Source organism: Aythya ferina, assembly GCF_964211825.1.
Source record: "Aythya ferina genome assembly, chromosome: 3".
Classification (NCBI taxonomy): Eukaryota; Metazoa; Chordata; class Aves; order Anseriformes; family Anatidae; genus Aythya; species Aythya ferina.
The window spans coordinates 63,994,831-64,012,398 of NC_140298.1; the positions used below are offsets into that span (position 1 = coordinate 63,994,831).

The 17,568-nt window shown below is 41.1% G+C and overlaps 1 protein-coding gene across 9 annotated transcripts in view; it reads right to left on the reverse strand.

Annotated features, from left to right (window-relative positions):
• The window catches only part of EPHA7 (EPH receptor A7), a 188,873-nt gene extending 171,611 nt beyond the window's left edge, over positions 1-17,262 (reverse strand). For all 9 annotated transcript variants that reach the window (XM_084513165.1, XM_084513164.1, XM_084513160.1 and 6 more), the window contains exons 1-3: positions 16,918-17,262; positions 12,753-12,817; positions 7,842-8,511 (exon numbers count right to left, since the gene is read on the reverse strand). In XM_084513165.1, the coding sequence (XP_084369291.1) occupies positions 7,842-8,511; positions 12,753-12,817; positions 16,918-17,014 (832 nt within the window). In that variant the 5' untranslated portion in view covers positions 17,015-17,262. The remainder of the gene's footprint in view (positions 1-7,841; positions 8,512-12,752; positions 12,818-16,917) is intronic.
• Between the last annotated feature and the right edge of the window lie 306 nt (positions 17,263-17,568).

The following is a 17,568-nucleotide window of genomic DNA, read 5'->3' on the forward strand; positions in this document are numbered from 1 at the left end:
TTTACATGCTCCCACTTTTCTCTGATCATCTCTTCTGTTAAATTTTCTCTGCTTTCAGCTTCCCCATATTCTGCTGATCCTCATTTTTTCTCCTGGCACCTAATTGGTTATTGTTTATTTTTTAAGCAAATAAAAAATAAACAGTCCAATTTGATGGAATGGACGTACACTTGAGATACAACCTAACAAGGTTTATATGCCACTCTTCTGCCATTTAGACTTGGAAATAAAAGAATATTTAAATTTATTTTTGTGCCTTCATTGTCAGAGATCATCAGAAACCCTGGACAAAAAGAATTAAACAAAACAAAACAATAACAAAAAACAAAAAAAAAGAACTTCCAAGTAAGACATTTGCTTTTTTTTTTTTTTTTTTTTTTGGTCTAAGTACAGAAGTTTCCAAGATGAGACAATGATAACGAAAACTATTGCATGTTTATTGCAATTTCTCACAAAAGTTTGCTTCAGCAGCAAGACGTATGGTTCTGGGCAACAGACTTGACACCAAGAGATTCCAATTCTAAACACCAGCTAAAGCTTTATTTAGAAGAAACAGATTTTTTGGCTGACGAGTTAATAGCCCAGCTGTTGAGCAACCACAGCTAATTCAGGAGTGGTATTTCAGACCTGTAAAAAGACAACTCCTCTGTAACTGAAGGAGAAATTATTAAGGTTCTGTTTGACTTCATTGCTGTTTTTTTTTTGTTTGTTTGTTTGTTTGTTGTTTTGTTTTCAAAATTTATGATCAGCAGTGAATCTGATGGGGAAAAAATATACAACAAACTGAGTCTAAGAAATTGATACTCAAAGCTCTAGCAAAATGCAAAAATAAAATTAATTCCTGGAGACAACAGAATTTGTGAAAAGGAATAGGGAGAAGGAAAGAAGAGAGGTTGGAGAAGGGAAAGAGCTCAACATTCAACTATGTCAACTAATGGTTTATTTATGTTTCTGAGATCTGGGCTCCTGATTGCTCACCTGTATGTACTATTTCAACCACTGTCAGCCCTTCTGACATTAGCTTTCCAGTTAATTCATTTTAGGGAGCATTGATGGCATCATGGATGAGAGCTATCCAGTTGCAATTACCTCCACCATGTGGTTCTTGATCACTTCAACTTAACATCACCTAGCATTTCATATATCTTCATGTCAGACTTGAGAAAGGCTTACGTTACCAAGACTATGATTGTCTGTAGTTACAGTAATCAAGTTGATTCAGATGCTTCATATAAAGGAACACTACAAAACAAAACAAAACAAAACAAACAAACAAACAAAAAAGTATTTTATGGTTGAAAGGAACCACAACACAGAGACCTGGAACAAATGCTATGAAGAATGGGGGTTCTGTTTGACATCAAGTTGCATATGAGACAACTGTGTGCCCTGGCAGCCTGCTGAGAGAAGTGATTGTCCTGGTATATACACTGGTGTGGCCTCACCTTGACTACTGTGCTCAGTTTTGGGCATTACAGTGTAAAAAGGACATAAAACTGTTAGAGAGCTTCCAAAGGAGAAGTTGCTGAATGGGGGGGGTGCGGGGGGAGGGATGGGTGAAGAGCAGCTGAAGCCACTCAGTTCAGCCTGGAGAAGAGGAGATTGAGAGGATACCCCATGGTATTTTCTGTTATTTAATTTCTGTTATTTATTATTATTCTGCCATTTCCTGTTATTTAACTTAAGATACATATCATGGTAGAGATAGTTTTTCTCATCTCTGTGCTGATACAATCATAAGGTTGAATGACACGAACAAAGAAACGAGAATGACCTAAGGAGACTGACAAATTTGTGGAAACCTCCTTTATGAAGACTAGACTGTTCTAAAAGAAAGATATAGCAAATAAAACTAATAATAAAAATAATTTCTACCACATCCCTCTGACAAGAAGGGTAGTCAGAAGACTCCAGGGTGAAAGAAAACAAGACACTTAACTGTCTAGAAACTCCATAGGAGGATCAAAGTAAAGATTACAATTCTGCATTCATAGTAGAAACATCTTCAATACTCTTGACCATCTAGCTCAAAGTTTTCACCTGTAAGTATGTGTAGTGGGTTTACATGGCAAGGTTTTGGTAGCAGGGGGCCATAGGCACGGTTTCTGTGAGAAGGATCTAGAAGCAGCTCCATGTTTGGTAAGGGCCCCACTGCTGACCAGAGCCAAGCCAATAAGCGGTGTTGTTTTGCACCTCTGTGAGAGCATATTTAAGACAGGGAAAAAAACGCTGTGCCACACAGCAGCTGGGAGAGTGAGAGGAGTGAGGAACAGCCTTGCAGGCCACAATTTGCTTTCATTTGGAGGGGCATTCAGTATACTTGGAATCGACTGCCCCAGGGGTGGAAACACAGCCCCTAACATTTGCCATGGACTTATCCAGACAACACTGGAACAGGGGAATGCTCCTGAACACCTGCAGTACATCGATGATATCGTCATATGGGGTAACACAGCAGAAGAAGTTTTTGAGAAAGGGAAGAAAATAATTCAAATTCTCCTGAAAGCTGGCTTTGCCATTAAACAGAATAATGTCAAGGGACCTGCACAGGAAATCCAGTTCTTGGGGGTAAAATGGCAGGATGGACGTTGCCACATTCCAACGGATGTGATCAACAAAATAACAGTTATGTCTCTGCCAACTAGCAAAAAAGAAACACAAGCTTTCCTAGGCCTTGTGGGATTTTGGAGCATGCATGTGCCAGGCTATAGTCAGCTTGTGAGTCCTCTATATCGAGTGACTCCTGGAAGAGGAACTCTTTCGAGTGGGGCCCCGAGCAACAACAGGCCTTGGAACAACTCAAACAAGAAATAGCTCATGCAGTAGCCCTTGGGCCTGTCCGTACCAGACCAGCTGTGCAAAACATACTTTACACTGCAGCTGGGGAGCATGGGCTCACCTGGAGCCTCTGGCAGAAGACCCCAGGAGAGACTCGAGGCCAACCTCTGGGGTTCTGGAGCCGGGGCTATTGAGGACTAGAAGCCAATTACACTCCAACTGAAAAGGAAATATTAACAGCATATGAGGGGATTCAAGCTGCTTCAGAAGTTGTTGGTGGAGAAGCACAACTTCTCTTGGCCCCACGGCTACCTGTGTTACAATAATTACTGCGTGATTTTCTCGTCCTTATCTCAACCTTTGAGCCCTTTTCATCATATTTTCTACCCATTCCTCTTTGAGGAGGGGGAGTGAGAGAGTGGCTGTGGTGGAGCTCGGCTGCCCACTCGAGCAGAACCATGATAGTATGTTATATTTTTCTGAATTTTGTGGAAAGATACTTACGCAACGTATTTAAAAATCTAGTAGTTCCTATGTGGTTGTGTCTGGGACCTAATGCCTGATCACAATTACATTTGTTTAAAAAGGACAAAAAAACTACTGAATATCTTATGTGGAGGTGGGAAGGAGGTAGGGACTCTCCTTTTGAGCTTTCACTGGCTTTATAGAAAATAGCAAAATTGTCAGAAATGTCCTTATTCTTGGCACTGGTTCAAGTTGCTGAAAATAATTACATTCTCTTCACAAGAGCAATTTTGGAAGTAAATGGAGGAAAGGTAAATTCTCTTAAAAAAAAAAAAAAAAGAAGTCTTGATAATATACATGCTACTGATGAAGTTGTCTAAAATTTTGCTCCTTCTCCACACACTAAACTATTTTCAAATTGAAAATGCAGGAATGTCAAAATTGGCTATTCAATTAGCAGGTTACCCACACGCTTTGAAACATACCACCTGGGCCAAATTCTATACGAAATCATGCATCCTGTGTTTTTGAGAAGTAACTTTGGTAACTTTTATTTTAATGACATCTTATTCACATTCCTCTCTCAATTCATTGCCCTTTGCTAGCAAACATGTTGCATGTTCCTCAGTATTAAAAAAAACAATACAAACAAACAAAAAAAACAGACACACACAAAAAGAAAAACACACCACTTTACCACAAATATGACAAACATAAGGCAAATTCTGTTTTGGCATCTGTTATCAAGTAATATTTCACAAAGCCAAGATACAAAAGTTTATCATTCTCCCACTCCCCCCCCAAAAAAAAAGAAAAAAAAAAAAAAAAAAAAGAAGGAACAGATGTAACTTGTAGTCTGTCACAAAGTATATCACATAACAAAGTTTGGAAAGAAAAGCCTCTAGCTCCCTTTTTACCTCACCAAGACAAAATGTACAAATAGCTCTAAAACCCTCCCCATTTTGGGGGCCAATAAGACAACTGCTACAACTGTTAATGCATATGGTGTTATAAAATGTTTAACAGTAAAAAGTACCCGTTTGGCTTTGCCTTGAATTCCGGTTGTTTGGACTTAGCGCCAAATCATCTATGTAATTTTTCAGCTCAGTCATATTAAGAGATGCTTCCTACCTTCTGAAACTACCTTCTCTACTGCTCCAATTGAGTAAATATAATTCTCTCATCCCACCCCCAACTAACATGAAACAGATGGAAAATACATTAAATTAGTTCTCAAAGAATCATTTTCTCATTCAAATACCAGTCACTGACCCCAGTGTGGTCTTTACATGTGCAACATATCGACTGGACTCCACTGTGAGAAAGAAATCAGTTACATCTCTTGGGAGTCTACTACAGATAGTGAGAATTTCATCGGGTTTGGCAGTGGTGGTTTTTTTTTTTTTTTTTTTTTTTTTCCTGGAACAGATACACAGTACATGATACACAGCTTTGCTAAGTACCGTTCAGGTACCTTTGCTAGGTACTTTTCAGTACTTTAAGAGGTAAAATTTCCCTGCCTCAACTCAGTGCCACACACCAGCAGACATACGATCAATACTGAGGAGAGTGTCCTTTGTAATGTCCCTCCCTCCTCCCCCAAAAAACAAACAAACAAACAAACAAACAAAAACCCTCTGCAATCCAAATTCCACATGCTTATCTAGTTTTCTCATGCTTGTTTCACCAAACTTTAAGATTTTGCCTTACATGAAGACTGTGAGCTCTCTGGAGTTAGGCTCTCTTATTCATTATCCCACTAGACCACTGAGAAGTAATCAGTGTTCATCTGAAAAAGAGATGAATTCGACTTAGAAGATTGACCACTGCAGAATAAACACAAGGGAGATCAATGTCCAGGTTATGTGTTTCACTACTCATGACTGCTCCCTTCCTTATCCTTCCCAACACTGCTAGTTACTTACATTCATGCAACAACAACACATCTGGCAGCACATCCAGTGCAGAATTCAAATAAATCAAAATTCAATTGTTTTAGTATCTGAACTCAATAAATTTCGCATACAGGAGAGAAGCTATACGCAAAAGGATCACATTCTTCAATCACAGTCAGCCAATCAAGCCAGCTTAATACAAATGAAAAACCCCACTGTGTTACAGTTTGAAGAGCTATTTGGAACTACAATGTGGCCATCTATTCCTACCTTTAATACAATGCAGACAGATAAGGCATTATTCTGTATCTTTAAAAGGCCTTCCTATTGTGTTAATTAATTCAGCTGAGCTATAGTATGTGTGAGACAGGAATCAGACTTTTGCCCATCCTGACAGAGCACAATGCTTTCTACCACGAGTAGTCCCAAAGAAGTCACACAGCATGCCAGGTACAAAGTACTTGCAGAAGTGAGCCCTCAGACAGGGCTATAAAAGCTCTGGGTTAAGGAAGCACATATCGACTTGCTTCTGCTTGATCTGTTACACAGCTTGACAGTAACAGATAGCCAGTTGCATTAGTGTCAATGCTCAGATAAGTTTCTCTCAATATCTGTCACAAAAAAACAGATGCTGTATCAGTGTGCCAGCTGTATTATCGGTCACTACATAGTTGATCATACTTAATAACATCCTCAAGCACAGATATGGCTAACAAGCGTCACAGGCTGCAATTACTATTGTGAGCCACAGTCACTCAGATCACCCTGACTTTGTGCTGCCAGCAGCGCACATTCAGCAAGCAGCTGCCTCCCACCTTTCCTCTCTCAAATACATTAATGTGCCTCAATATGGAGCCAGAGTTTGTTTTCAAACTCTTAACAGGATCACTGAAAGAAAAGAAAAAAAAAAAAAAAAAAAAAAGATACCATAAATGATCCTCTGGACTGTTTCCAGAGTAGTGTATTCTCTTAGCAATTGCTTTGGAAGCAAGCCAAAAGTGAGAAGTGTTCTTGCAAATGAGCATACTGTTATACTCAAGTACAAGTTATCATTTAATTCTTTTGTCAACATCAGTGTGGTTAGAAATTAAGAAGCCTGACTTCCAGTTACCAAACACGGATTTCTCCTCTATCTATCCACACCCCCAAGGCCCCTCTCCCCGACTCACTTCCCAACATGTACTGTTGTCTTTTTTGGATACTTTCTCTTCTCAATTGAAAGACAAATAAAATTAGTATACTCATTGTATCAGCCATGACTAGGTCCCTAATCAAGGAAAAAAGAAAAAAGACAGTCACTCCAAAGAAACATTTGAAAACATCAAAACAGGTTTCAGAATAGGACATACTGCTTAATATTTTTAACAGAGCCTTAATACAGTCTGCTGAGCAGTTTCATGTGGGCAGTTTTTCACATCATGATTATTCCTAATGAGATCACCCTCTGTACTGTATAAGCCTTCATCCCTTCCCAACAAAACAATGAAAGATTTGTGCGAGGCTACAAAGGCCTCAGATCAATTCTACTCACTTCACCTTATATAGAATTTACTAGTAAAAAAAAAAAAAATCATCAGGAACACAATCATGTTTTTCCCTGAGGACAACTTATTAATAATGAGCACATTTACTTTCTTTCCTTTAGGGTGACCCTAATCCTCTGTAGATTTTGAAATCCTTACATAAACATCTCAGACTCACTGACCACAGCCATCTTTGGTTTTGAGATTCTGTAGGTTATTCCTCTTCACAGATTTGTGGGCGGTGGGGGCTAGAGGTGTTACATGCAACACCCGTGCAACTTACATGCAACATTTCTCACTAACATATGTCTATCATGTGATAAAGATGTGACCATAAATAATTAGTTGTGTTATCTTATGATAAGAATGATATATAACTTGTTTTAAATGTATATGAAAATATGTCTTGATTTTACTGTAAGCAGAGACAGTAATATATCTTTTTTTTTTACACAAAGCAGAAACTTCTTACGCATATAGCCCAGCAATGCTAAGTGTAAGTATTTTTCTAAAAATGTGTAACTGAATCAGCCCAAATTAGAAAGTACAATGCAATAGTCTCTGACTTGCTAGTATTATAAACTAATCACCATGATCCCCCGGCAAACCAAAATTTAAAGTTAGTTTTATGCATAAGATATTGTAGAAAAGAAAACATACTTCACCCTGGGAACTTGATATTCTGTTTGAAAGACCTAAAACAGTATTCTCAATTTTTATGCACTCATGACACAAATCTGTAATGCAGTTTTTGTGTGCTATTACTAACCACATGTCATTCTAAGTTTATTTCCTCAGTTTTAGTTTCCTTGTAATCGTCACAGACCATATAAAAGAACAAGTTCTTTAACCACTCAGGGGTATTAATACAATGTTCTGTACTAAGAAGTATAAGGACTGTCACCTTAAATTGCTCAGAGTTTTAGCCCTGAATCAGTATTTATACTTCGCACAAGTTTTTAAATGTAAACTAGAATAGAATTAAATGCAGTACACAACTGCCAATGTCCATGCCTAGAAAAATTGACTGCTTTAGACTGGCCAGTGTAAAGTTTACAGACTGAGGACGTGAAAACTTTAGATGCAGACTGATCATGCATTTCTGTTGCAGAGAAATAATAAGATGGTATAATATAAACCCATATTTGCACATATTACAACAAGCTGTATGTTTACTTACGTTCACACGTGTCTCCTTTCTGCTGGTATCCTGCTTTGCAGATACACTTTCCAATAGGCACTAACCATTCTCCCTCTGCACTACAGTGCATCTTCGGAGAGTTCTCAGCCTCCTCCTCTGCACTGCTGACGCAAGTTCCTCGTACTTCAACTAAAGAGGAAAACTCTGAGCCAGTCACTGTGTCAGGAAAAATAGCTAAGTTCTCAATGATGGACCAGCACTTCTTGTAGTAGACTTTGACAGAGACCAAAGCAATGCAGGCCCCTACATCCTGAAATGCAAGATAGAATCCTTTTTTGGACAAAGGTCCAATTTCTCTCACCTCTGTGTTAAGTTTCATTTTCCTTTCCCCCAGATCACCCTGGGTAAAACTTTCATCTGCTGCAATAGTGTCTATTTTTACATATTGGTTTTCTCGGATATTCCTGCCAGTGTCGTAGTCTGTTTCATAATAATACAAGTTAAAAGTTTCTTTACAAGTTCCCAGAACTCCAGGAAGACTGTTACAATCCCTCAGAGTGAATTTCAGTTCTACAAAAATCCTTTGTGCATTGCTTTTTGCAATCCAGTTAGTCCGAAGCCAGTTGTTTTGGTTTGATTCCATGACCTGGCATACCTGGTATGTTCGTATAGGAGTGTAGTTTTCATCCAGTCCACTAATTTCTTCCCACTAAAATAATAACAAGCAGTTAGTAATATAAAACAAATATGACATTGTAACTATTGTGTATTTGAAAAAAAGCTTCGCACAACTTAAGTCTCACTCCTTTTTAACAGTTAGGCTTCATAAAAAGTATGTTATTAAAATATTCTTAAACATCCAAATAAAGAAAATAGATATTAACCCAACTGGAAGATCTGCCCCCATCTATATCTCTCCCATATATATAAAAAAAAAAATAAATAAACTTTAAAAATCATTTTCACATCATGGATACAATTCTAAAGGGGAAACTTCAGAAAAGGCTATTCAACATACCAAGCTCTAATTCCACACTGGGTTCTCCCACATTTCATTAAGGTCATAATAGCTTTGGGTAAGCAAAGACCAAAAGGCAGCTTCATTTCCAGAAGAAACCTAAAATCAGTGAAGTCTTAGAAACTGAAATTGCCTAGTGTGCAATTTCAGCCTTTGTGCATAAAACGTTTGGTGGAGCTTTCAGTTGCATGGAAAGCAGAAGGCTCCTGAAACTTATGAGGTGTACGATTTTCACTTCTGTGTGATGAAAGTGGCATGGAGAGACAACGAGAAACAAAGGACAATTAAAAGTCTGAAAGTGAGAAAACAGTTTGGTAGTTTTCTTTTTGTTCACTCCATGTTCCGTTCTACTCACAAACCAACACATATAAGCGGATGCTTTTCAACTCACCTTTTGTTCAGTGGCTGCACCCATGTTAAAAGAAACTAATTTCAGTTGGCTGGGAGTTCAAATATTAGATTAAATATTCAGTTAAGAACAACCCACATGATTGAAAGTTCTCTGGTTCAAAGCCTGGGTATTGTTGTTATTCCCTCCTTAGGATAACAACTGTGTAACAAACCCAGAAGTGTATAACAGACCTGCAGTCTTTCACAGAGTTTGGTGTCTTTGAAAAGTGCACCTCCGGCAACGGCAAACCTGAAATCAGCCAGGCAAATCTGTGCAGGTACATTCAAAACAGTGTACATCTCACACTTCTTTTCGTATTTCTTATAACATTAAACATACTGCAGAAACTGCAGCTGTCATAAATTAAGGGTTTGTTTTTTTTGAGCTATCCTCACCCGATGATATAGGCAACCGTGACTTCTTATGGCACTTAGCCCTCTGGCCGTGTGTCAATAATGCACTTAAGCTCACGCTTAAGATCAATGACAGTACTTAGGAGCTTAATGGTAAGCATGTGCTTAAGTGCTTTGCGGAACTAGGATATTCTGCACCTCTGCAGGACAGAGCACTCACTGACATTCCTCATACTGGTAACCAAGCATGGAAGGCATTGGTTTTCCAGACTAGGGACCATGCAGTATACAATACTTTGCAAACCTATTTGACAGCAGATGAGATCATTTTAATATTGGCCTACTGCTCCAAGAAAAAGCAGATGTAGCTGGATTGATGCTGGAAGTTATCACCACAAAATATATCATGACTGCAGATGCTGAAATGCACAGAAGTTGTAAATATCAAAGTATATTTCAAAGACCTACAGTTAATATAGATGTGGCATCTATGGTATTATACATATATGTACATGGGATTAAATTATTGAAATATTAAATGCTCATGGAATCAACTGAATGCATATGGAGTCAACTGAACTGAATGCATATGGACCTGTATTCATGTCAGACTATTTTGATAATAAATTTATTAGATCTGAATGAGTAAGATTCTCCCCAGCTCCCCTTGAGAACTAGCACTACTAACAAGAACAGGGAAAAATAAAAAAGGGACCAGGGTTTCTGGCACCGTCACACTGACGAATGAACGAATAAATAAATAAATAAAGCACCAATCCAAATGTGACAAAAAAGGCATGAAGCCTAAAATTTTACTGATTTTTATAATTTCAGTTTCACATCATGTGGAACATTTTCATCTTGTGTAAGCACTTCTCCCTGAACACACCAAGACAGATTCTGGAATAAGACAGTCCAGTTAAGGAAAGTATCATATCCATGAAGCACGAGCAGCTTTAGTGCAACATAGAACAGAATTTGACTCATCAGAGTCTGGGCATCAATGGGATTCTGTCACATCAAAATAGATTCATGTCCCCATCCGGGTCAAAAAAAAAAAAAAAAAAAAAAGCAAAATATATTTAACAAAAATCAAACTGTTTTCCTTTGACATAAAAGAGCCGTCATGCAGGCAAGAGCTCACTGTATGGGGCTACAAAACAATAAATTCAGATAAGAAGCCTTATTTTATGTTATCTTCAGCTGAGGGCTTAAATCTAGCTTTCCACATTTTCCTGAATCCATGGAATATGCATGTCTTTATTACTTCTAATAGTCCATTGCATACCTGCTTCTCTGTGGAACTAAAAAAAAAAACAACAACATCAGTACTTCAGGATAGGTCTTCACGTATACCACCTGAGATCATACCTCATTAGTATTTTTAAAGTGATAAATTCCATGTTGGCTTTTATAGGAAGGAAATTCATTTTTTCTTTAACTTGCTGCTACATATGGTGATATTCGTGCCATCCTATTTGAATGTATCCTTTCTATTGATTCCAATATATAGTATTTAAACTTGTTAGTTTTTTTCAACAATATTGGAGATCAGTATTAGATTTAACATCTGCAGTTGAATAAGGTATTTAACAAGTGCCTGGGTGGTATAATCCATACTACGGTGAAGTGGTAGTTTCACTCAAGAGATATGTTTTCTGTGTTTATTCTCATGAAATCTTTATTGTGTAGTAGACAATAAGTGAAAGTACTTTTTTTTTTTTTCAAAATTACACTATTAAAATGGTATTTCTATGTTGATACACAGACTGATCAGATACTTCTGATCATTTTCACACAAACATCCAGTCACTAGTTTTCATTCATTTTTAGTTTCATTGAAATTGCCTTCTACCTCTTGAAGTTCCCTTTTACCATTTATTGAATTTGACTCTACTTTCATCTTTAAGTATGCTGACATGTGTAATGTGTTGACATGTCTTTCATTATCTACAGGTTAACATAATGTAATTGCCACCAACCTAATCTTTCAAACACCTCTGGTAAAGGCTTCAATCAATGTAAAACACTAATGCCGACATTATTAGACACCATAAGTGTTGAGCTCACATTACATTCTTTCTGAAGTTGTTACATTTGTTTCCAGTTTATGCTTGTATTGATTTTACAATCTTGCTTTTAAAGAAAGACACTTTCAGATTTTCATTCTTCTTATTTAAAGGATTTGTCACACTTTTATATCCCCACTCACACTTCACGCTCTTCTAGCTCCAGATTTCTCAATGCGCTGAAGATTAAGGGCCTGATCCCCCACGTCCTTGTTCATGCAAGGAGTCACAGTGGATGCTGCAAGACTGCTTCCATGAGTAAGAACGAGACACATAATTTATTATTTCTCAGACTGAGCTAACGTTGGACAATATACCCACTGTATCATTCTGAAAATATTCTTTCTTCCTTAAGACTTGAGGAAGAAGAGGTTTTATACCACTTTTAATTCAGGATAAAAGCAGCATTTCTCAACTTCATGTATATAATACATAAGACAATAGTACAGATGTTTCTAAATCTCTCATTTTTTTATAATGATGTACTACCATACAATGGTACATTTAACGGAATACCATGAGATTAATCTGTAAGCAAGCTGGAGGTGGCCTTAACCACATAATTGGTTCCTGGTTCCAGATATCAAGATCCTCAAGACTTGGGGATGTTTCAAGTTTGGAACGTCATTTCAAACACATCTGCAGTATAAATGTTTTTACTTTAGAGCACTTCAATCTGTGCTATTCAATTACAAAGAAAACATCATAAACAAATTTATGATTGCCCATTATACAGAAAATGAAAAACATATTTTTAGAAAGTTTCCACACAGAAGTATATCTGCTGTTCCTAAAGGATAAATAAAAAAGTGATTTAAAATACTCTGTTGTAAATATAGAGAGTTTTCTAGTACACCACAAAGGATTACAGTAAAAAGGAAAAGCTACTGAGGATGTTTAAGTGAGCTTCCACAGAGGAGACTCCTTTTAATTAGCTTATGTTTGTACACTATAACCCAAGGTACACTTCTTTCCATTCTAAAAATGAAAGAGCCATAAACACTTGGTACAATTAATGAGAGAAATATGAGAGAGAGCTAGTTTAAAGCAAGTGTTGCAAATGCTTTGCTAAAATAACTACTCATCTTCATGAAGTTAATTTTTGCATGGAGTACTTACCCCGTTGGGAGGAGAGGAAATCCATTCCAACTCTGTCTGTTGTGCTTTAGAGTCCAGCAATATTACTAAAAAAGAAAGAAGACGAAGAAAAAAAAAAAAAAAAAGAATTTCCACCATTTGTTAAATATAATATGCAGCAATATAAAATCAAAGAACAAAGTCTAAATTTTAAAAATAATAAACATATTTTTGTACAAATTAATTTTTGTTCATATTATTGAAAAAAAATGCAAGTACAACTATGTACAACTTGTACATAGATGATTAAATGCCATCCATATATAAACAGATATATACTAATCTTAACAATTTCATTGCTTAAGTCTAAGCAGAATGCATTTCCTAGTGCCCTAAAATTATTAATAATCAGTCATTAAGATACATGTTCCCTTTGCCATCTCCTTTGTCATAAGGAGGACACTTCTCATATGCTGGGAAATTTACAATGAGCTTAAAAACAAACAAACAAACAACAGCATTTCAATACTTATCCAAACTGATTTAGACAGGTCTAGTCTATATCTTACCATGAGTTTCACTGTAGAAGCAATGGTCTTTTTGAGTAAGAAAGAAAAAATCATGCCCTTTAAGTAGTAATTCCATAAATAAATGACAAACAGGAATACAGAAAATAAGAGACTCTGCAATTACCTCATACACTGCATATACAAAATACTACTTACACAAAGTCAGACTAACTCATTTTATAGCAATGGCTTACTAAAATCTTCATGTCATTATACCCCAGTGACACTTCTGCAAAAAGACATCAATTTTTATAGCAGTGCAATTATTTGCAGCTAAATGTGACCCTGCTTCAGAAAGTGGTTAATCACAGCCTAATAAACCAGCTCTTAACTATTTTACAGGACATATTGGAGGATATTACTGATGTTCTATTACCTCCAAATATACATTTATATGCAAGCTTTATATTTCAATCATAGTTATATGCCTCTTTCTAAACATATCATTATAACTTTCTGAAAGACTTTGAAGTGACACATATATTAATCTGTGATGTCCAAAAAAAATACATGAAATCATTTGTTGTAATACTTCTTTTGAAACAGTCAAAGCTATACTGTGATCAGCCATGTATCTGGGCTTGGCACTTTGAAGATTCCTTCTTCAAAACTCCATACTTAACTTCATACTTTTATTTGGTAAATAAAATGTCACATCTCTAATTTAAATATATTTAATATGGTTATAGCTTTGAAGCTATTTATAACTTTATGCACAGCATTTAAATAGTTAAATTCAATACATAATTTGTATTAAATTCAATACATAACTTGAAGCAACTTTTATCAGGTCTTTTGAATTGGTTTCAAGTCTGCTTTCAGCCCTTTATCCAGGTAGAATTTAATACAAAACTTCAATGGATTACTAGAAAGATGGCACGACTTTTTTAAAAAAAAAAAAAAAAAGAAAAGTATTTAAAGGTTCATCCAGTAATATCTGAAATATTAGTTGAACTCCAAATGGTAGCATCCAGGCCTGTATTTCAGTAATAAAGTCGAACTACTCATTAAAGAAGTTTGATAGTCTCTTTCTAGAAAGATTATCTGCTTATTTCGTTAAGCTTGGATCCAAGGGGCTTTACTTTGTAACAATTTCTATAGAAAAGCAGGTGGTGTATGTGGTGGTTTGTTAAACAAGAACATTTCTAACGATCCTGGAAGAAAAGGTACCGTGAAAAATTTAACCTTTTCAGCACCAGCACAAAATCCCACGGCTGCAATTCATTACACTTTATTTGGCAGCAGTTCTCCAGCACTTAGCAATGGGCAGGCACATCCCAGAAAGGCGACACAAAACAAACAAACAAAAAAAAGCAAACAAACAAACAAAAAAAAAGCAGCTTGCTCTGCAAATACCCTGAAAGACGCTGCCTTTCTCGTCGCCCCGAAAGTTACTGGGAACAACCATCCCTGGCGGGCGGCTGGGGCACGACTCCTAGCCCGGGAGGAGCGGCGCCGCCGGGGGCTCCGTGTGCGAAGCGGCGGCGGGGAGGGGGCGGCGCCGCGCCCCGTGCACCCCCGGCAGCCGCGGGAGATGCGCATCGGGCACCCTCTGCCCAGGAGCGCGCAGCTCCCCGTGGACCAGCCCTCCGCGGAGGCGCAGCTCTCAGCCATCCCCCCTCACTCCCTCTCTCCGCTTCTGCAGGACAAAAAGCGGCAAGAGTCGTAAATCCCGCGGCTTCGAGGAAGGGGCTCCGCGGGATACCGCGCACTCGGGAAGCGGCGGCCTCTCGTCTCCGCATGGAACCGCGGCGGCGTACCCGCTCCGGGCAGCAGCTAACGTGGTCCCCTCCCAGCAGCCGGTTTGGGGAGGGGGCGTCCGCAGGGGCAGCCCCGGGACCAGCCGTGGGCAGGTAACACCGACACCCTCAGTGTCGGAGAGCCCCGCTCCTTTTATCTTTTATCGAGCTGCAGCAAGGAGAGTCGGAAAAACTTTCCAACCTCGCCCCCCGCATCCCCTGTCGTCCCCAGAGGGAAGCAAAGGGAACCACGAGGGGCTGCAGCCGCGACCAGCGCTTAATGGAGGCCGGGGTGAAGCCGCAAAGTTATTTCCCCCCTACCCCCATCCCATCTCTTTCTGCCGAGGGAGTTTTCGGAGCTTGCGGCAGGTACAGCCGCTATCAATCCCTGTCTGCCGCTCGCCCCCTCCTGACCCTCCTGTGGCTAGGCTGATTTTCCCCAAACGCCCGCACGTTGCACACACACACCCCGTGTACAAATGTATACATAAACGCCTCGGCACACGCAGCCACGAGGCAGGCTGCCGCCCGGAGGCACAGCCTCCGGGGCAGAGCGGGGCAGGCTGCCTGCATCCCTCCTCTCGCCACTCGGCCACGCGTGACTGCTCCCCGAGTGGGGGGCTCTGTGCATCCCAGCCCCTCCAAATAAACTTTCAAGACACAGCCAAGGGAAAGCTCGCTCATCTTTCCCTCTCTAGCCTCGCCATCTCCTTCTTCTGTTGAAGGCAGAGGACATTTTAATTGAAGGATTTTTTTGTTGTTGTTGTTCTTTTTAGGCTTGAAGTGGTATTTTACTGCATGCCAACTGTTTGGTGAAAATACTGACGTATCCGACTGGGGTGGGAGGGGTAGGACTCCAAATGCCTTCATACGCACAGACACCGACAAAGTCCCTGCCTCACCTCTCCCAATTCCCCCCTCTCCCCTCCGAAGATGGAGACGGACCTTCGCCTTCGGCTGTCAAACGTGACCAGGGCGCCTTTTAAATAATCTCGGATTTTCCTAGTGTGAGAAAAGAGATCCCCGAATGGACTTGGATTTTATACACCTCCATCAGTCTCCGATAGAAAACTGCCTGTTTTGTCTGTGTGCGGGGGGGGGGGAGAGGGAAGGAAAGGGGGGGGCAGAATGGAGACAAATGTCCAGCGCTCGCCTTACAAATCCCAGCGTTGGTTTAATGGAAATTAGGAAGCCCCGTAGTGATATGCAGATGGTGTAAAACATCCATCCCGAAACCTCTTCCTCTCTCCAGCGATGCCGGGGAACAACACACGCGTTGCGGGCACACGACACCGGGCTGTACCCTCCAAATGCATGCCCAGCTGGGGTGCCCCAGAGATGCAGACCCCAATTCTGCACCCCGATGCTCCCTTCCTACGCTCCGTGCGCGGCCCCGGGGGGGCGGAGGACTGAAGGCCCCCGGCGGGCAGCGGCACGGGGCTGCCCCGCAGCCTCCCCCGGATCGTCCCGAGCCCTGAAGCCCCCAGCCCCTGCCCGGGAACCAGCGGGGTGAGCCGCTCCCCCCGCACCTCGCCCGGAGGATTAAGGCTGCCGGAGTGGAGCGGGGCTGCCCTGCGCGGATCCCCGAGCCCGGAGGCTGTCTCCCCAGCCCCACGCTTTTCTATCACGTGCAGATACCTCCCAAACCTCAATCCCCAGGGCAAAAGCAGTTGTCCTGTTCTCTCTCACATGTACATATACATAGTAAACGTCTTGCTCTTTCCTTCCCCCCCTCCCCCCACCCCCCCCCCCAGCAGCAATTAAAATAAAAAGAAATTAACGGGGGGGGTGACAAGCAGCTCGCGGCGGCAGGCAGGTCCTCCGCTAAGCCACCGCACAGACTTGGCGTGCGAAAAGCAATAAATAAGCCCAAACTTTTTGTTTCCCGCATCACCTTACCTTCTTTCGCAGCCTGTGCCTCCCCCGTGTGTGCAAAGCGGAACAGCCAGACGGAGCACAAAATAATCCAAGAAGGGAGCCTACTTCGCAGAACCATGGTGCAGGAGCGGGGCGGTTTTGATATTTCTACCTATCTATTGCTAGCCGCTGCCGCTGCCGCCGCTTGCTGGGTACTAGAGGACGGTGGAGAATTCGTTCTGCTCGTCCTCTGCTCGGCGCTCCCTCCCTCCCGGCTGCCTTTCTCGTTCTCCTCCTCCTCCTCCTCCTGCCTCTGCTGCTGCTGCTGCTGCTGCTGCCGCCGCCGCTCCCGCCTCCTCCTCCGCGGCGCTGCCCAGTCCCGCACCGGGCCGCCCGCCCGCGAGCCCCGACTGCAGCCGAGCCGCCCGCGCCGCGCTCCGATAATATCAATTAGGGCGAGGGGGCGGGACCGCGGCGGAGGGGCGGCCCGTCCCTCAACCTGATTGACAGACAGCGGTGTCCAACCAGCGGCGAGGCTCGGAGCCCGGCGGGCGGAGCCCGGCGCTCGAGTGGCTGCGGGCGGAGGGGCGGGGCCGGAGGGGTCGACCAATGAGCGGGCGGCGGGGTCGGGTTGCTGCTGGTGCTGGGGAGCCGAGGGATGAGCGCGGGGCAACGGGGCCGGGACTGGGTGAA